The following is a 22,110-nucleotide window of genomic DNA, read 5'->3' on the forward strand; positions in this document are numbered from 1 at the left end:
CTGGTTGTATGCTGATTATCACACACAAGTTAGAATTTGACTGTACATGTGACAATAATGACCCTATGATAATGATTAAAGTTAATCCCAAAAAAGTATTTTAGTTAAACATTGAATCATGAACTTCAGGACACCCATGGAAATTAAGGGCAAGTGGATTCAAGTTGGAATCCAGGAAGCATTCACCATGCAAAGGCACTTTGAAATCTGGAACAAACTACCAGATCATTCAGTGGAAGCAGAAAATAATCTAGATGAGAATTTAAGACAAATCAGTTATACCTTAAGGAAACAATCTCATTGGAGTGATCTGGCTCCTCTTGTGTGTAAAATGCTTTATATGGTGAACTAATGTGCTATTTTAAAAACACACATAGTTGTCAGTTTGGGAGACACCAAGGAGAAGGTCAATTTTAAATTCCTCAGAAACTAGAGATTGCTAAGACTGTGATTACTTAATAGTTTTTACAATAATAACAATACAATCATTTTACATGTGTATTTTTTGTAAATATTACATTTAGCTTGTATAATATGTTCTAAAATTGGAAAAACACCAGGCTACTTATAAGTTACATTTTTCCTGAATAATGACAGAATATTCACAGAAAACAGCAATTTTAATTACTTTAATTGCCTTATGCCTGTGGTACATAAACAGTGATATCAAAATCCATTAACAATAAAAAACAGTTATTCTACACTAAAATTCAGGCCATTATCAACAGCAACAGTGATGTTTATTTAAAACAATGCTCTTTTTAACATCAACCACATTATTGAACATCAGGAATTAATTTCAAAAATATCTAATGAGGAATGTTATCACTTCAGGAGCACATCACTTTGTTGAGGGAAAAAAAAACAACATGTGAAACCCCTGTATATGACTTTCAAGAAACCCATTAGAAGGGGCTGCACATGCTCAGAGCTGCCTCGGGGTTGTGACCTTTGTCCTTCCTTGTGAAGCATTTGGGCAAGGCAATCCATCATGGTGCTCATCCTGTCAGGCCAGAAACGTGGCTGCAGCTGTCTGTCACTTTGGTGAAAGGGGCCTGCTTAAAGGTAATCATGTCAATCTTGATAGAACTAAGACAGAAGGATGGCTCTGACAGGACTAGAGAAGTCAGCATAAGGCAGAGGCAGTAGAGGGCTCTCTAGAGTGGATAATTACAGCGAAGTGATATTTCAGGTTCCTTTTTTAAACAAATGAAGTGGTCATCAGCAATAATCAGCAGCAGCTTGTCAAAGTTGATCATCACGAATAAATCGGTTGCCTTCCGAGTGCTTTCCATAATAAACGTACTGACATTTTGAAAAAACACCTGGGGATGGAAAGAAAAAAATGGAATTAACTCTTGAACATCTCTAGTTTTGGTCTGTTACAAACAGAGGCTTGTACCATAAAAGTATTCTTTTTAGAATCTTGAGAAGTCAATCTATCCATCCACCCATGCATTTTGTAACCCAGATTCAGGGTTTTGGGGAGCCAGTACATATCCCAGCAGTTCTGGGTGCAAGGTGTCAGATTATCTTGAATTAGACAAACAGTCCACTGCAGGTCATACTTACTCTTATGGAGACAGCTCAGTCACCAAGTAATCTATGCTGTGATGAAGGAGAAAAACGTAAGTAGCTGGAGAAAAACCCACACAGACATGAGGAGAATATGCAAACTCCACAGGCAGCACTTTGGCCAGATTCACACCAAAGAACTTTTAGGCAGCAGTGCCACTATTGTACCATGTCACTCAGCCTGAGAAGTGAATAGCAGAACTATAAAATAATATAAGAAGATGAGACTTGTACTATTGCATAAGGGTTAGTGCAGACGCCGCACAGGTCTCTAAGCTTGGTCTGGTTAATATAAATGTGGAGTCTGCACATTGCATCTGTGTCAGTGTGGATTTGCTCTAGGTACTCCAATTTTCCTCTTAAATCTCAAGGATGTGCACCTCAGGTTACCTGGAAACTGTAAGCTTAAACAGATATAACAATAGTGGGTTTGAATGTGACTGTGCACCATGACAGACTAGAATACTGTCCAATGTTAGAGCGAGAATGTCCAATGTTGGCTTGGCTTGAGTGCCCACTTACCCAGTAATGGTTAAAATGGACTTAGATAATGGATAGATGGATTACAGAGACTATTTGGATTTAAAAACAGAAATATTACCATTTCCCCCTAACGCTTCTGTATTATCACAATACACAAAAAGCAATTCTGTAATAATAAAGATCTCTGACTTGTGTTATCATGACATGCACAACACAACAATTCATTCAACTCATATTTTGATCAGAAAATCATAATCTAAGTGGAATTTCCTTGGCATGTATTTTAAAAAGCATAGATGCTATAGTGCTTAAGGATGGCCTGGTATCAAATGGTTAGAACTGCTGCTTCCCAGATCTAGAATGTTGACTTTGAATCCCTTGTCCCAATGGATCCTCCTTGAGATACTTCATTTTTCTTCTTATATCTCCTAAAATATACAAGTTAGGTTAGTTGGTGATTGAGAACTGATCTTGCATGAGTGCGAAGGTGGGTTTGTTTACAAATATACACACTATACATAGGGATAAGTAAAATTAAAAACAACAGAGCTTTTATATTTGTATGTGTTGGATTTCACAGGGTTTCTTCCCTGGCTGGGATTCAAATGTCATTTTTATGTCTTTCTTGTTCATTTTTGATTCCTATGTTAATGTTAACATTGTTGACCATACAGTTCCTCTGCACCTATTTATCGTCTTTTATGTTCTGTGTGTTTTGAGGGTGGTCCAACAAGAGACAAGGCCACATGTCCATCACTGTCAGGGGTTTGCCCTCAGCCCTACTAAGGCTGAGGAGAACCCACAGTCCCTTGCAGTTCATTGAGATTGCACTTATGATGTGGTGAGGTCTCTTAAGTTTATTGTGTGCTTTTGGTGATTTCTGTATATTTTGAACCCTTGCTCTGTTTTTCTGGATGTGTGCACTTGGAAATTGTTTAGCTATTTTGAAGGCATTGCCCTATTGTGTCCGTATGCTCCTTAGAATCTTTTTATCTATAAAGATTCTTTGTTGCTCTTTTGGTGGCTAGCTGGGGTATGATTGGACTTTCGTGCATCAGAACTTCATAACAGAATGCTTCAATCTTTATCTTTAGCAATGTGCACTGTATCTTTTTTCTAGGAAATAGCTTGCATGTTCACTGTGGTGAAACCAGAAAGAGGCCTTATTTAATTTTTCACTTCTTCAAATAATATTAAACTATACAATTTTTAACAGAACCACAGGCCTGTCAACACTTTCTGGCCTAAGTGTCATCCATTGGCAGGTCAAATGTCAATGATTTCTTCATTTTGTAACACGTTTCCACCACTCTCATTGTACTAGAAGGTTAATTAGCTTGCCTGCCATCTACTCAATAAACAAACATTCATTAATGCTTTCTTGCTAGCTAGTTGACTAACAAAAGTGTGTATGACATATTAACCTTTCAATTGTTTGGCTGTGAGTTGCCTATGTAAAGGTTTCTGTGAGTAAGTTCTTCTTGTATGGACATGTGGGCTGAAGCAGAGGCCTGTATTCAAACAGACACTTTGCAGCTCATGATTTCATTTTACTGCTTCAGATGTAAGTAGGTGGTTGAGGAAAAAGGTGTGGCGCTGAAATAATTTGAGTATATAAAGCATTATTTTTTCATTTTCCGCATACACCCAAATCATCATTAACTATAAAAAGTAGATGTTTCTCAGTGCAGTGGCCAAGAGACCTGAAGCTAAAAGAAATGTGTTACTAACCTTGAAAATGTTCTTAAAAATCACAAATTTATGAAAAAAGGAAAAATGTGCATACAGGTGTTAACTTCTATTGTTGCTGATGAGAGAAGAAACAGCTGTTCTTTGCTTGTTTCAATTCACAAGAAGCCCAAAGTCATGCACCTCAGGTCTAACATGTCACTTATGCACTGCTGTTAAAGGATTCACAGCTCAAAACTGGCAATAGTCTAAAATATTCAATATGTCTGAATGTATGGTTCAGTTTCTGGCAAAGGTGACCCTGGCAAAAGTGCAAACCATCCCAGCTCAAGGTGTGTCCTCATTTTTTGCCCAATGCTGCCCTGATAGAAGTTAAGAAAATAAAAGGATGGATGGGTATGATGGAAAACACACGGACTGATGGGTATTATGATTATTATGTAGATGTGATGATATTCTGTACTGGCACCTTTTAAATTTTTACATGTACTTTCTCCTTAGAGAAAAAATCCAGGAAAGGTGAATGACCAAAACTACATTTGCCATGTGTTGACTTACCGTATATACTCGAGTATAAGCCGACCTGAATATAAGCCGAGGTACCTAATTTTACCTACAAAAACTGGAAAAACTTATTGACTCGAGTATAAGCCTAGGGTGGGAAATGCAGCAGCTACTGGTAAGTTTCAATAGTCAAAATAAATACCAATAAAATTATCGTACATTAATTGAGGCATCAGTAGGTTAAATGTTTTTGAGTATTTATTTCAAAGAAAAACAGTAAACTAGCTCTGTAAGTAGAGAAGAGGGTCAACAAAAACAATATGGTATCTCTCTCGCTTGCTCTCTCTCTCGCATGTGTGTGTGTGTGTGTGTGTGTGTGTGTGTGTGTGTGTGTCTCTCTCTCTCTCTCTCGCTTGCTGCACAGGGAATGCACAGGGAGAGAATGAACATGTGCGGAAATCATCGGCGCGCACAAACCGAAAGGGGAACTGGCTTGTTCGTATACCAGGGGCCAGCGGGACCTGACTCAAATATAAGCCGAGGGTGACGTTTTTCAGCACATTTTGGGTGCTGAAAAACTCGGCTTATATTCGAGTATATACAGTAATTTGCTGCTTATTGAAATACAAGGTCATGGGAAGATAGAGTCTGCCCCTACTCAACTTGGCATAAACCAAGAATTTACGCTGGATGGGTCACCACTCCACTGCACAAAGGATAGTTTTGAGCAATCAGGGAACCTGTCACATACTGTACATCTAAAGGTGGATTATGCAGGGAAAGACCACTCAGAAAATGAAGGAGAATTTACGCACCACACATGATCAGGCAAGGACCTAGGCAGTGCTAACCAATGTTGCCTCAACACCTATGTCAACGTAACAAGATGTAATCATGTTGAGTGTGCGCTGATAATAACATGACACACAACACCACCACCCATAATCATATAAAACCTGGCCAAAATTAGAAAATACTTATGACATTTTGAAATGTCAAATGAGGTTTTCTTCAGCCTTTGGTTTAGGGGAGACCCGGTGGCCTTGACATCACCACTCAGTCTCTTTTCTCTGGGTAGTTTATGTTGTTTAGCACCATTTCAAAGTCCATCGATCTACTCTTGGCAAAACTGAAAGTGAACTTCAGCTTTAGAAAGTTGGCAGAGCTGGAAATTGTTGAAATGCTCAGGTCACATTCAGATGTGTTTGTTCAGAGGTGGTGCAGAGGTGATCAATCAGCTTGTCACCTTGATCCTCTAACACAGGTTTTCTGTTGGCATGAGTCAGAATACAAAGAAGGCTGAGAGGAACATACAAAGGAAATGTCAGACCTTAATAAGCATAGATCTCTTCAGTGCTCTTCAGTTAATAAAAATGAGAAGGGGGGGAGGCACTTAGCATTTTTGTCCCAAAATAATATAAAAGCCAATTAAAACAATTACTGCTTTAAGAGTAAAATTAAGTATCCATATTTAGCTGTTTAGAAAACTGATACTGTATGTAGCACTGTTCAAGTACTTAACATTGCTGAAAGAATTCCTGCATTCTCCAAAAGCAAATATTGGACTTGACAATAGACACCTAACTTGAGGGATATGTTGCCAAAAACTACTTTATTTTAAACACTACTGATTCACTGCCAGCATCTGTATACACATTATGTACAAAGGGACTACTGCACAAAAAAGTGTTCCCTCATGTAACAAAATGAGTTTAGAGGCTTCTATCTATTTGATGAATCAATTCACTCACCTGGCCAATACAACACTTATAAATAGTTTTGTCATGGCACCAAAGGCCCCTTTGCTCTTTCAATACAAGGATTAATTTATGCTAAAACCATATCAAAAGACAAACTTTGAAAAATGGACCAGGAAATGCAGATCAAAGAATAGTCAAGGCTCTAATATCCATTCTCTATATAATTACGCAAGCAAAAGTTAGTTTTTCAACAGGTTTAACCCAAAATGTAAACGAAAATTTTACCTTGTCACCATCTTTTATAAAACACTGTCACATACATGCACATAGGAGGCAGCTAAAGGGCTTGAGTAAGGGCAATTCTGAATCAGACCAGGATGTGACAGAGTGCACTGACTCTTTTTCTCCCTTTCCTGCAGACCATTCACGGGAGATTCCACCTGGTCCTCTTGATGTCACTTCTGGGTCCGAGCCTATGGAAGGAGACCTTGCCGGCTCCAGTTCCTGTGATGTCACGTCCGGGCTTGAGCCTATGGTTGAAGACCCCTTATGAGCCCGACCCCTCTGACCTCACTTCCTGTCTTCCCCTTTAAAAGCCTCCACCTTTTCCCTATTCCCTCAGTTCTGTTTTGGACTTGGTTTTCTGCACATCAGTGCTGTGTAACATTTTTACGATTTTGCAGCCAGGATACCAATTATACGGGTGGCTGCCCCAAACCTTGCTAATACTTGTGGTCAAGTTTGTGACAACGCGTATCAAGATGTTACACATAGTTCCAACCAAATATGTAACTAGCAGCAAATAAAGTAACTCTGGCCATGAAACAAAACCCCAGAAAGGTGCCAAGGTGCCATTTATTAAACAGACTGTCCTCTTTGAAATCATGTGATTAAGATAGCTTGTCTTGAGACTGTCCTTTTGGCACAATTCTTCATGATAGCTAGATGCATTGCATTTAAAGTAACTAAGTATTTAATTTCAGACAGGGAAAATAACATGTAAAAAGACATGTTCGATGTTAAAATCCTCCAGAACAACATCAAGAAATTCATCCAGTCATTCCTTTCCTAAACCCTCTTATCTGAAGCAGGGTCATGGGGAAGCTGGAGCCTATACAGGTAAACATCACTTGCAAGGCAGGACCAATCCTGGACAGGATGCCAGACAACTTGTAGGGTGAACACAAACACGATAGATGGAGAACTCGGGATATTAAATCAGGTCTCCTAGTTACAAGGCAGCATCACTACCAATGTGCCACCATGCTGCCTCTGAACATTCATGATTAGGACAATCTGGCATCCCCTCCTTGGTTCCTGCCTTGTACCCAGTGCTATCAGGACACACTCAGCCTGACTGTGAACCTGAAATGGATACGTGAATTCAGTAAATGAATGAGTTTGCTCTTCTAATATTTTTATCTGCAGCTTGCATACAAGTAGGATTTCATTAGTATATTGATCAGGGATATAAACCACTGCAGGGAGAAGAGCTCATTTAATAGCAAATTAAATAAAGATCACTGAATGTAATGGCAAGGAAAATCCAGTATTTTGTATCAAAAATCTGCATCAACTAACTGAGTCAGTCGAGCTTTCAGAAATGGGCACCAATTTCACATTAATGATTATGCCAATTACAAAGGGTAGGTGGCACTCATGGGCTCGATGGATTGTGCAACACCCTTCAAAACAATTATACATATATGTACAAAAACAACATTTATGATGGCGGGGTTATGCTTGCTTCTAGAGAAGCACAATGACTTGGCCTTAATCATCATGACAAAGTGCTTGTGTACGTATGAAACGATGGACAGATAATACTTTACTAAACCCTAAGTGGAAATTATCTTGTTAAAGAAGCAACACAGACCCTAAAAACACAATCCAAAACAGTAAGAAAAGTAACAGTAACTAAATGTGTTCCAAGACAAAAGATAAGAAGAAGGCAGGAATACATTAGTCATGATGACCTCTAATATGGCCATCATTCTCTTCTCTGCCTCTGCCTCCAGTTAGTGTAGGGTCAGTGCTGTCAAACAGTTGGCCTTCCTGATCAATTTATTCACGTGTTTCTCATCCCCTAAGTGCTGTTACTTCCCTCCGGACCACCCCAGCAGAGTATTGTACATTGGACACTATGGACTAGTAAAATAGCTCCAGCAGATGGTCTCCTGAAAAAGGACAGCCTGTTCCAAGCCATTTCATCTTTGTTATTCCACCTTGTCTAGTTTATAGTTCGGATGGATAGATGGTATTTATAGATTTACACCTACTGTTCCACCCCACATCATTATAGTGATTGACCTCATGGAACAACCTTGCGCACAGGAAGTCCACCTCTAACTCCTTTGCTTTAGTACAATTCATCTCCAGTAGGGAATCCATTCCCAGATGGGTTTATCCATTCCCAGGAATTTGGGAATCCCGCATTTCATTCCCGGGCATCTCACATGTGAACGGTTTTAGAACGAACAACACTTATTTTTAATAAAACTACTGCAATATGTTGACACAAATAAAAGATCAACCTTATCTACAAGCAGTTCATGCTGTTGTATAAGTACATGTATCTTTAGTTCGGTAATAAGAGCGCAATGTGTCCAGCGTGCGGTCGTCCAGGCAAGAGCACACCTTCATACAGAAGTACGCCAGCCACTGAGAAAGCACGCTCTGCCTCCACTGAAGTAGGCGGCACAATCATCAGATACTGATACACTTGTTCTAAACAACGCCCGCGCTTGCCATTGCTCTAAAACACCGCTATTTCAGCTTTTACTGATGCATCCAGTTTTATGTCATCATTCTGTGATGGTAAGTTTCTTGGCATACATAATGCGGATGCAACAGACTGACGCATTGCAATTTCAAGTTGTTGTTCAAAGCTGTTGTCTGATGAAGTGCAAGCTGCAGCAATGGTGCCACCTTAATTATTTTCAACTATAACTCTGTTATTTCTTGATTGATTTTTACACTTTTATACGCTATATATGTGAGCTTGGCCGTCCTTAAGGGCAACACTACCTAATTATTGACTTTAGGAATGAACTTCTCATTTAACTTTCATCCAGTCATTTTCTGAACATGTCTTACAAGTTTATAGGTGAAGTGGATTCTTTCCTGAAGAAAATGGGCACCAGTTCATCATAGGACATACTCGCACACACACACACACAAACACTCTTAAGTGGCTCAACTAAAATACATTGACAAAAGCTTGTGGTGACAAATGCACTGCAGAAAAATTCATGTATTGACAAATGCGTGAAGCTAATAAAGCACATTACTAATGCCTACTTTATTAATTCCTACCTAGAGGGTGCAGACCTATAAATACCTGGGACTGCAGCTGGATGATAAATTGGACTGGACTGCCAATACTGATGCTCTGTGCAAGAGAGGACAGAGCTGACTATACTTTCTTAGAAGGTTGGCGTCCTTCAACATCTGCAATAAGATGCTGCAGATGTTCCATCAGATGGTTGTGGCGAGCGCCCTCTTCTACGCAGTGGTGTGCTGGGGAGGCAGCATAAAGAAGAAGGACACCTCATGCCTGGACAAACTGGTGAGGAAGGCAGGCTCTATTGTAGGCATGGAGCTGGACAGTTTGACATCTGTGGCAGAGCGACGGGCGCTGAGGAGGCTCCTGTCAATCATGGAGAATCCACTGCATCCACTAAACAGTGTCATCTCCAGACAAAGGAGCAGCTTCAGCGACAGACTGCTGTCACTGTCCTGCTTCACTGACAGACTCAGGAGATCGTTCCTCCCCCACACAATGCGACTCTTCAATTCCACAGGGGGGGTAAACGTTAGAGAGAGAGAGAGAGTGAGTGAGTGAGTGAGTGAGTGAGTGAGTGAGTGAGTGAGTGAGTGAGTATCTATCTATCTATCTATCTATCTATCTATCTATCTATCTATCTATCTATCTATCTATCTATCTATCTATCTATCTATCTATCTATCTATCTATCTATCTATCTATCTATCTATCTATCTATCTATCTATCTACTTCATTACACATGCAATACTCACAGAAATACAATTTCAGTTATGACTCCCAAGCCTCTTGTTAATTGTGTCTTTACTACAGAAGCTAGACATTCTCCAGTTGTTTGTGTGGATCTTCTCACACAAATATTTTTTCATCACTCTTTGATGTTTCTTAGATTTTCCCAGTGTTCACAAGTGACTCTGTGACTGACTGGCCTAACATATCAGACTCATTTCTTTCCCTACATTCTTTGTTCTGGGCCCTGATTTCACAAGAGTCTGAATAGGAAAAATGAAACTTACAAACTAGATGGATGGATTTAGTTTGTTTCAATTCTCCATGATAATCCTTTCAAGCATAAAAGTTTAAGCTTGAAAGTCAATCTCTTAATCAGAGTGGCAGATAATTTCTTTACATATTTTTATACAATTTCCATATTTTTTTAATCGACAACTTTATGTTATACACCAGTGTTGGTTACAGTCACAGAATTGTGATTTGTGAGTGTCATTTTATAGTATATAATTTGAGAACTGCACCACAACCCTTGGACGCTCAAAGCAGGTGGCTCTTTAGTGAAATGTGGGTTTGAAAATGTCTTCATCAGCTGTGAAAGGTTCAAACAGAATGACACTTGACCTTAAGGCTAATGTCAGAAATTTAAATGTGGAATAACACGTCTTTTTAGATGAAAATCTATTAGCATACAAATCAATGATCACGAGACATAATATATGGAAGGAATGCATTCACTCGTATTTGGCCTGGGGCAAACAGAATCTAGCGGTAGTTGCCGCTTTTATAAATATATTACCACTAGCCTGAACTAAACCTCAAAACTCAGGCAATCAACATAATTTATTGTTGCATGTCATCTCCAGACCTGGGAATTCTTGATCTTTTCAAATGACTATCTAAACCGTCAGAGCCATGAATAAAAGAGCTAAGGGTCTGAATAATCTTGACAAGTTATAAATGGAGGGTACTTGACCTTAAAAGAAGGGCTGGGAATGCAAATCTGGTAAAGAAAGTGCCTTAGTTTAGCTTGACAGTATGCAAATTCATAATTTTTGATTGCACTTCAAAGAACCTTCGGTCTGACCTGAAAACGACAGGCAAATGTGAACGAGTAGCGACATGAGCAACACACGGCTACTTGCTGATTTACTCAAGTAAATGTGCACGTATGTAGAGTATGACCTTCCTCTCTCTGTCTTTGCAGTGAGTGTTTTGGCATTAAATACACAGGACATATAGAACATTGATCAGAAATAGCCATTTAGCATATTTAGAATATGGTTGAAATGTGAATACAAAAATGTTCATGCTATGAATACATTACATTATTAAAATTCATGAACATCCATTTTCTGAACAGGCTTTTTATGTGGCATGGGGCAACAAGGTAGGAGCAAATCCTGGACAGGAGACCAGAATGTTGCAGCAGTTGCCACACAGATGGTGATCATTTGGGATTCGTACCCAGATCTCTGAAGCTGTGAGATGGCAACACTAAACAAAAGTGAACAATCAAACAATGCTTATTTTATACGGCACCTTTCTATAGCAAACATCATCTCAAAGAATTTCAAAATGACACATTTTTAGCACATTTGTTTAAATGCATTTTTATAGTTAGAGCACAGACAAGTTAAACAACCATTTCATTTGGGAAGAGTTAGGATTTGAACGCACAGCCCTGTGGTTTAGAGTCAAGATTCTTATCCACTACACCAAGTTATAATACCATTACATTTTCCTAAATTGTCGAAATTTCACATGAACTTACAAAAAATAGTTAAGTTCTATAATCACTGACAACAACATGAAATTCATATTACCAGGATAGGAGTTTTAGTCTTAGGGATACAGAAAAGTCTTGGTGGGAAAAGCAGACTAATAGCTAGGTGGCTATATAAAAAATAGCAGAGATCACTAACTCAAATTCCACTCCTCTGCCAGTGCTCCTCATTTGCGAAGATTTATTTGCTAAAAAGAACACTGTGTAGATTGTTTAAGTCTTTTCAGATTTTCTTCAAAATAAAGGCTGCGATGAAAAAAAATATTTAAGGAGGACATGATGACATTGTAAGAAAAATGATCACCTGAGGGTGAGGGGTTTGTTATAGGTGCTTCACAATGGCTACTACCTTATAGAGTCTAAGTGTGATTCTGGTCTGGTTCTGTGAAGCTAATCCAAAACACTTTCCTTGCCAAATTTGCATTCTGTACCCTTCTTTATGGGCAAGTTCCCTCAGTTAGAACTTGGCAAGATTATTCAAAAGCAAAAGCTTCTAGGTCTTTACTTCATGGCTCTGGCAGCTTGATTCCAGGGTCTAGTCACTATATGTGGAGTTTACACTTTCTCCCTATATTATATTAACCATTTATCCAATTCCAAAATGGTTCCAGTGCTGAGGGCTAAGCCAGTTATTGTCCTTTCTCCCCATGTTTGTGTGGGGTTTTCATCTGGTATGGTGGTGAGGTTGATTGGTGATTCCAATTTGGCCCCGTTTGTGTGTGATCACTCCCTATGATGGACTAGTGCTCTGTCCAAGGCTGTATTCTATCTTGTGTCCAGTGATGTGATGCTGGCATAGGCTCTGGTAACCGGTGACCCCGAATAGGATTAAGTGTTTTGACAAAGTTATAATATTGTAATAGAAGCAGAAGGAGATTAAGAGTTGATGTGATTGAAGTGTTTAAAATTATGAAGGGAATTAGTACAGTGAATCGAGCCTTTCTTTAAAATGAGTTTATCAAGAACACGCAGACACAGTTGGAAACTTGTTAACGGTAAATTTTGTACAAACATGAGGAAGTTTGTCTTCACACACAGAACCATAGACACACAGAATAAGCTATCAAGTAGTGTAGTAGACAGTAGGCCTTTAGGAACATTCAAACCTTGACAATGCTATTTTGGAAGAATTAAGCGGACAGGACTGACGCGCTTTGTTGGGCTGAATAATAATAATTCATTACATTTATATACTGCTTTTCTCAGTACTCAACGCTATCCACACAGGGAGGAACCAGGAAGCGAACCCACAATCTTCCACAGTCTCCTTACTGCAAAGCAGCAGCACTACCACTGCACCACCTGTGAGGACCTCTTCTCATCTAGATTGTCTAATGTTCAATTAGCTACACTTTCCTAATGAGCATCAGACAAAGTCAAGAATGTGACGAACACTATGATTTCAAAGTTCTGTACTGTCTAGAGGTGTCATGTGAGCAATTCCGATCACAATAATCGTAAAATTTTGCAGCTTATGCACTGAATGAAAAATTTGCACGGGACTGAAATAAGAATCAAATTTTAAATGGGATTTTTCCATCCGTTCAGCCATCCATGCACCCATCCGTGTGTCTGCCCATCCATCCATTTTCTTAACTACTTAGTCTAATTAACGATCACAGGGTGCTAAGTCCAGGTCCACATTAAGTGCCCTGCAGGAAACTCTACAAACACTAACATTAACTATGGTACATGATGCAACATTCATTTCTTTCATATTAGCTGAATTCCAATCTTATAGTACGTCACTGTTTGCACCTGCATTACTTGACACAAGACTGAAATGTTTATATTTAAATTCTATCTTAACTGGTGTGGCGGGTTGAGCTTCCATTTCATAACCCGTGTCCCTGCTGTAAGCCCTCTGTCAGTACGGAGGAGAAACAGTCTTGAAAATAGTTTCTCCCCCGGTCCTTCCATACTCAGGGTGCATCTGGCTATCCACCACACTGGTCAGAAGTTTGCACTTTCCTTTTTAGATGGCCACAGCTGACCACCTCCCTTAGCTTGTTTGGAGGGTTTTGTGTCCATTTCTATTCCTTTGTTTGGAAATCTGGCTGTATTTGCCCATTTTCAAGATATAATGATGTTGCAATGTAGAACCAAAGCAACAGGAAAATTAATTTTTCCTAAGCTTTACAATTATTACAGTCCTCAGAAGCTTTTACTTATTAAAATGCAGTGGTGTATGTCTGTTTAACACATATTATTGGCAAAGGAAATGCCCCAAATTAACAAAAGTAGAGAAAATCACGTTGCAAAAAAAAAATCATTGCTCACACTAATTCAATAAAGGCAGCACAAGATGTCTTCACTCTATTAATACAAAATTTGCTGTGTGTCATAAAGTAATGCGCAGATATCAACACTTGGATTTTTGCATCTGTCAGGCTTTCTCAACCTTGATGACTGCCTTTAGCTTTATGTCTCCAGGGGAAAACACAAAAGATTAAAATAAAAATGACATGTGGCTGGCTAAATTACATGCATGTGCTTCAGGTGCCATCAACACATAAAACATGTTTTACATATATAGTGCAATATGAAATTTACATAAACATTACGAATTATTAAATGTGTGTCATACAAATACATGAGGTGTTTTTTGGACATAAATCCTTCTTTTTTTCCACTTTGTATCTGCCACTGTGGCTCAGCACTGTTAAGCATTGGGCCTTGGCGTGACATTTAGTGGTGATCTAATAATGTACTACACACAATGAATAGAAATAACAAACTGCTCAAATTAAACTTTGCTTCAATGTACTGCTCATGTCACTCCATGAGTCATTCACTTTACTTGAAATCTTGTGGCAGAAGAGCTGTCTGCTTCTTAACTTTTTCAGCTTATTAAAATACACGGATATTCCTCAGCTGTTATTGACAGCATTTTCTTTTAATGACAGTATACTCCTTTGTCATCAACTGTTGCTTCCAATTATGATGGATCAGGAAGAAAACAGAGTGTTTGTCCAAAAGTTAATAAACTGTTTTGTAAGTCGACAGCAAAGTCGAAAATGAAACTGCAAGCCATTCCCACTGCAAGCTCTGCCTTTTACAAGCTACAGACAAAGAAATCCAAAAAGTGGGTACCCAGTCATACAGGAGGCTGTCATTATTGTCTCCTAAATCTGTCAAATATCAGCCATTTATTAGCTATTTGACAAAAATGATCTGATATTAATCTCTGCTGGCCAGAAAGTGCATCTCTAAACCCAACATTGTAAAAACATCCACAATCAAACTCAGAGTCCACGAGTTTTGAAGCCTATAGGAGCGGCGTCAAGCAAAAAACTAGCATCCAACCATGAATGGGACAGTTAGTAGTGGAATTTGTATTTGAAGTGATCTCTAGCTTCTTGAAACCTGTTGTGAATTATTTTCATTCATATTTTATTATGGAATTATTGTTGTATTTCATATTTCACTTTTTTTTTTTTAACTTCGACTGAAGTTTTGAATGGTGGAGAATTCATTTATAACATTTGTTGTTGATTCTGACCACTTTAGGAATGACTGAAAATTAGCTTTGCATAATCTTATACTCCATGTTTGTTCTCCATGGACACCATCATTGGTTGTTTGTCTACCTTGGTTATGACTCAGCAGTGCTCGTGCATGATGTGACTTACACGACGGGATAAAAGGGTCACCCTTAAATTTGAGATTGTGTACAGTATACCCAAAAGACTTTGCTCACATTTGTGCTCCTATTTTGCTTTCGGCAATGCTATTTTTGAATTTTATTACTAATTTACGTATTGGGGTTAGACAGCAGTTCTTTGATTTAGTGGTTGAGATCTTGCTTTGATCATAGGTGACATATAATCTTCTGCTCTGTTGTTCCTTTCTCTCATGCTAATTCTTTTTTCAGCACAACAATATCATAATGAATTGAGGTGATTCAAACAGTATAGTATGAGTAACTGTCACCTTGCATAAAATCTTTAACAAGAAAGATGCCAAGGCCATGTCAGTATATTGTGTTATATTATAATGCTCTCAAACTTTTTTAACCTAACTGAGGACTTGCATGAGTTGGAGTTGATCCTGGCAGCTTTAGGTAGGGATTAGACCTGGACACACGCACACTCCTCTCCTGGTACTTCAGTGTTTCTGCCACATTACTTCAATACGAACATCAAGGTAACTGGTGATTCTAAATTGGTCTTATGTGAGTGTAGGTGAGCAAGCAAGTGGCCTATATGATGGATTGTTGCTAGTATACACTTCAACCCCTGTGTCCATAAACTGGATTGAGTGGAAGTGGGAATTTTACAGATTTATAGGTATACAGTATATATTAGGTCAGATTCATCTTTCTGTTCTCAGATCTGCTTAATTTAGTTCAGGGTCAGAGGAGGCTGTGCAGAGTCTAACCAGGCAATATTGGGCATAACACTGGGGCCAATCCATATTTGTAGCTTCTGGTCCCCTGAAAACCTATAAATGGATATTATATTATATTATATTATATTATATTATATTATATTATATTATAACTCTTGTAGGAAAAAATAATTAAAAATACAAACTTTTGCAGAAGATGACAAGAAGAAAAGGTTGCTGTAAGCCTTTTGATTCATTGTATTGCATTTGTCTGAGAATGCACTGTAGGGGAAAGCTTTATTATAAGTGTTGACAAAAGTCCTAATTGCTTTCTGTTCTGGTTTTTGAAGGACCAGAAACAGGACTGTTATGAAACATCCTAGTGAGAGAGAAGTGCCACTTGATGAATGCAGGAGACTGCAGCTAGGTGTCAGCGCTTAGTAAATGAGGCAAGGACAAGTGGTATTAATATTGTCAATGATCTCTCGACAGGAAAACAGATACCGCATTCACCGTCACTTTTAAATAGACATCAAGTGCATTAATGACAAAAAAGGGCAGACTTCAAACAAAGAGGATGAGTGATGTGTTGCTGAGTGCAGCTCAGAGCTAGCAATAACTTGATCTGAAAAGACATTGTCAGGGCTCAAAAGACAGGCCCAGAATTGTACATAGTGACAGAAAACAGAGATGAGGACAGAGATACTGGTGCCATATTAGTGCCAAGCATATTCTAACACTGCCTTCAATGCTAACTGAACCTGACATCATCTCCTATCGCTTCAAAGTATTTTCCCCTGCATCTGCAGCCAGTTTTCTCCCAAGATGTCATTACAAACTCAAGTCTCCTTATGAAACAAGTTACTGGCAGGCCTGTTCTGTCAAGGAGGAATTGGGCATAGAGGCCTGGGGATAACCTCAGTCAATCTAAATTTGGACTTTGTAGTAGAAGCGTTCTCATTTTTCCTGATATCTTAGCTACTTGAGGTGATCCAAACAGTGAAGTGTGAGTAGCTGTCACCTTGCATAAAATCTTTAACGAAAAAGATGCCCGTATTCCTGGATGTTCAGCACAAATGCTGGACACTCTGGCAGCAGGAAATGAATTCCAGCTGCTGCTGCTCGCCTGAGGATAAAGGTGCTCAGACTGAAGTCAGCTGAACACTTCAAAACTCCTGCAGTCTGAAAGGGTTTAATTTGAGGAACATTTGGCTCCCCTGAGATTACCCACCAAGATATATCGCTGTGATTCAATTGCCATGTCATCATCAAACAGTGCTTAAAGTAGATCTCTAATGCACTGAGCGCAAACACTGTCTTCACAAAAATCACTTTCTCTGGGGCTGTTTTAAATAAGAATCCTGACAGAAATACTAAAGGGTTTCACATATTTGTGACTGAATGCACTGCACATGAATACATGTAAAAGTTGACAAATTAAAAAAACACACACACACGCACACACACACACACGCACACATAATAGTAGTTGTAAGCAATACAATCTTAAATGCACTGTGCAGAAATTTGTAAATCACACCTAATGTTAAGAAATAAAAATCCCATTACAGCTCTGTGTTACATATATTCTTTTGGATCATGTGACTTGAGAAATACCACACGTTAAGGTCTTCTACATATTAAAAACGGATGCTTTTTAACAAAAGACACATTTTCATAAACAGAACTTTATTTAGTTTCTTCAGAGAGCTTCACAACAGGCCTGGGGTGCATTTCCTGAAAATGATGAATTTTAGCAATTAACTAGCAACTTTATGAAGCATGTACTTAAAGTACGAGCTACTATTTTATGAATTACCAGAAACCCTTCTTAAGAAACCACTTTACGAAAAAGCATAAAGCACTACTTAGTTAATTCTGCCACTGAAGTCGCCTACAACAAAGCATCACAAGTCAACTGAAAAACATTCGACTGGTAATACTTTCATTATAAGGCCCACCCTGTGTGGAGTTTGCATGTTCTCCTCATGTCTGTATGGCTTTCCTCCAGGTGCTTCGGTTTGTTCCCACTGTCCAAAGACATGCAGATTAGGTGGATTGGCAATACTAAATAGACCCTAGTGTGTGTGTGGGTGTGGGTGTGTGCATGCATTGTGGCCTGCACACCAGCTCCCCAAACCCGACAGAGACAGACACCAGGCACAAGTTCACAAGCACAACACACATTTTATTCTGCTATGGGAAATGTTTCCCAAGTTCCCCACCTGCCAGCACAGTACAGCAAGCACAACAGAACAATACAGGACTTTTTTTTTCTTCTTCTTTCCTCTTAGTCTCTTTGCCTTCCAACTTCACTCCTCTCAGCAATCGTCGACAGCTCCCTCCAGACACTGACTTCCAGAATGCAGGCAGACGGCTAATTTTATGCTACACCTGGGAGCCTGTTAGCATGGTCTGGAAGCACTCCCAGGTGAGGCGGACGCCTGACAAAGTAGGGCTCTGCAGTCCCTGCAGCACACCCTGGTGGCACCCAGAGAACCCAACAGGGCTGTGCCGAACTCCAACTCTCATGGAGCCCTGTGGGAATCCAAGGCACTGCTGCTGCCCAGGGGTGTTGTCATCTAGCATTCCAGGGGAGATAATGCCCTGTGCATGCTCTCTCCACAGGTCCAGTATGTTTGTATGTGTATGGACCGGTGCCCTGTCCAGGGTTTGTTCCTGCCTTGCGCCCAATATTGGCTAAGTTGGTTAGAAAATGACTAGAAATGTAATTTGCAGAAAGATACTGTATGTAAATTGGCACCAATAGTGACATTTAAATCAGTATGTGGACAGCAAAAACTGAATGCGGTAAGCAAATCCATGAACCCTATATTGAATTTAATATTAAACAAAAGTTGAAATCTTAGCACATGTTAAATGACAGGAGAGAACTATGATCCAACAGACCTAAAGGCACCTAACTATGGAAGTACATGCAGAGTTCACTATTACTGTTGTGGGATATGGCCGGCCTTTCATCCCGGCCAATATCCCCAGGCCGCCAGATGGAGCCCTCCCTGAAGCATGAAGGTGCCCCGATTGCCAGCAGGGAATTATGGACATTGGAGTTTTCATCCACAACCCTGCTGGATACCACAGGGGCCCCTAGAAGGCGCTGCAGGGAGGAGCAGTGAGACTTTTGCATACAACCTGGAAGTGCGTCATAATCACATGAACAAAAAGACCGTCGTACTTCCGGGATGAAAAGACCACTTTTGGATCTGACCCGGAAGTACTAAGAAGTCACATGGACAGGGGTTCAGGAGCACTTCCAGGTCACGGACTATATAAAGGACTGTGGGAGATCCCAGAGTTGAGCCGAGTTGGGAGGAAGGGTGACTGAGCTGCTGGGAGTGGAGGATTGTTGTTATTGTTTGATTATCGATTGTTTATTGGAGTATTGTGGAGTGGAAGGTGCTTTGTGCACTGTTATTATAATAAAGTCAATATTTGGACTTTTATCTGGTGTCTGACGTCTGGTCTGAGGGTTCAAGGGGACGACAGCGCCCCCTATCTGTCACACTGTACATGTGGCACATTTGGGTATCATTGCCAAATTATCAATAGTTAAAATGTGGGTCAACAAACACAAAAACAAAAAAGTTCCTATCAGAACTATATATTATTAATAAAGTGGTGCCGAATTAAGAGCAACATGAACTGGTTTTCTGTGGGAAAACCAGAAAGGTGCCATTGATATAGGATTAGTCAGTGGGTGGCACCTACTCACACCAGTAGAGTGGTAAAGATGTTACATGTTAAAAACCTAAATGTGCTGTAAAGCAGTAAAAATCTCAGGATAAAGGTTGCTTGTGTGAACTGCTAAGCACTGCTGAGGATGGTAGAAGTTTTATAAAATGATTGCACCTTTCTTGTTAACATTTAAAAATGTGAGCATTTATGTTTTTACTATTTCGTTAAAATTGCAACAAACAGGGCTACATCAATTTGGCTTCACAAACATGGCATGATCAGTATGTTTACTAAGTAAGGGGGAGCATTGTCCATTAAGTTTTGTTTTTGAAAAAATCTGATTATTTTAAGGAGTTTTACCTGCATAAGTGAAATAAATATTAATATATATTGTCAGACACGTGTGTTTTGGAGACAACTAAAGGGCTTGAATACATGTGATTCCATGCCAGACCAGGGGCTGGCGAAGTGCACTAATTTTCCCTCTTGATCTTTTGCAGACCATTCTAGGGAAATCCCGCCCTGCTCTGGGGCAGCCAATGACGTCCCTTCCGGTTCCGGTGCTGATGACATTACTTCCTTCGCTGGCCTTTAAAGCCGCCATATTGCCTGAAGAGAATCAGTTCTGTTTTGGACTCAGTTGAATGAACATGTCTTTGCTCATGAATCAGTTTTGCAGCCGGGAACAATTATACAGGTGGCTGCCCCAAACCTTCGCAATGTCTTATGGTCATTTTTGTGACAATATTTAGTATCAGTTAATGGATTATTCAGCATTTTATATAGTAATTATTACTTGTATATATATATATATATATATATATATATATATATATATATATATATATATATATATATATATATATATATATATATATATATATATATATATATATATACAGTAATCCCTCGCTATATCGCGCTTCGCCTTTCGCGGCTTCACTCCATCGCGGATTCTGCGGACAATGGGTCTTTTAATTTCTGGTACATGCTTCCTCAGTTGGTTTGCCCAGTTGATTTCATACAAGGGACGCTATTGGCAGATGGCTGAGAAGCTACCCAGCTTACATTTCTCTTTCTCTTGCGCTGACTTTCTCTGATCCTGACGTAGGGGGATTGAGCAGGGGGGCTGTTCCCACACCTAGACGATACAGACGCTAGTCTAAAAATGCTGAAAGATTATCTTCACGTTGCTATCTTTTGTGCAGCTGCTTCCTGAAACGACATGCTGCACGGTGCTTCGCATACTTAAAAGCTCGAAGGGCACGTATTGATTTTTGCTTGCTTGTTTTTCTCTGTCTCTCTCTCTCTTTCTGTGCTCTTGACGGAGGGGGTGTGAGCTGCCGCCTTCAACAGCTTTGTGCCGTGGTGCTTCGCATACTTAAAAGCCAAACAGCCCTATTGATTTTCCTCTGCCTTTATGACAGTCTCTGCTCCTGACTCCTTTGAAGAGGAAGATATGTTTGCATTCTTTTAATTGTGAGACGGAACTGTCATCTCTGTCTTGTCATGGAGCACAGTTTAAACTTTTGAAAAAGAGACAAATGTTTGTTTGCAGTGTTTGAATAACGTTCCTGTCTCTCTACACCCTCCTGTGTTTCTGCGCTAATCTGTGACCCAAGCATGATAATATAAAAATAACCATATAAACATATGGTTTCTACTTCGCGGATTTTCTTATTTCGCGGGTGGCTCTGGAACGCAACCCCCGCGATGGAGGAGGGATTACTGTATATATGTATATAAATAAAATAGCTTTTTAAGCCTGTACTGTAAAAAGCCCGGGCTCCTAGAAACTATTGAAATCATCAGAAAGAAAACTGAAATGATGAGATGTCAGGTAATTGAAAGGAGCTACTCTGGGCATCTCTCTCCTAGGAGGTTTCGTTTTGCCGATGTGCTCACATCGTTTGTGCATTAGCGACAGGAGGAAACATAGAAGGGATACCGGTTTGCCAACGTTAGCAGCTAAGTGACTTCGTAGAGACTATTGAAATCGTCAAGAAAAAAATTGAAATACAGTGATCCCCTGCTATATCGCGGTTCAGCTATCGCACCCTGCTACATCATGGATTTTTTATTATTATTATTATTATTATTAATATTATTACTAGGGGGCTTTGCCCCCTGCTCGCTTCGCTCTCCCACCCCCGAGTTTGGTTTACCAGATAAACAATTTAAAGAGATTGTTATTTTCATGGGAATTATTACATATGCATTATTTTCATTTTTACTTTAAAACTTTTGTAAAAACAATATTTGTCCTTTATTTCTTGCCCCGGGATAGGTTAAATCTCTTTCTCGTGGGACTTATAACGCTGCTCGTGTTGTGAAG

The 22,110-nt window shown here is 39.4% G+C and overlaps 1 protein-coding gene across 1 annotated transcript in view; it reads right to left on the reverse strand.

Annotated features, from left to right (window-relative positions):
* Positions 1-614: 614 nt before the first annotated feature.
* The window catches only part of lrmda (leucine rich melanocyte differentiation associated), a 1,173,034-nt gene continuing 1,151,538 nt past the window's right edge, over positions 615-22,110 (reverse strand). Inside the window, exon 7 of the mRNA XM_051923742.1 lies at positions 615-1,325. Within this exon, the coding sequence (XP_051779702.1) occupies positions 1,246-1,325 (80 nt within the window). The 3' untranslated portion in view covers positions 615-1,245. The remainder of the gene's footprint in view (positions 1,326-22,110) is intronic.

Source organism: Erpetoichthys calabaricus, chromosome 2 (assembly GCF_900747795.2).
Source record: "Erpetoichthys calabaricus chromosome 2, fErpCal1.3, whole genome shotgun sequence".
Classification (NCBI taxonomy): domain Eukaryota; kingdom Metazoa; phylum Chordata; class Cladistia; order Polypteriformes; family Polypteridae; genus Erpetoichthys; species Erpetoichthys calabaricus.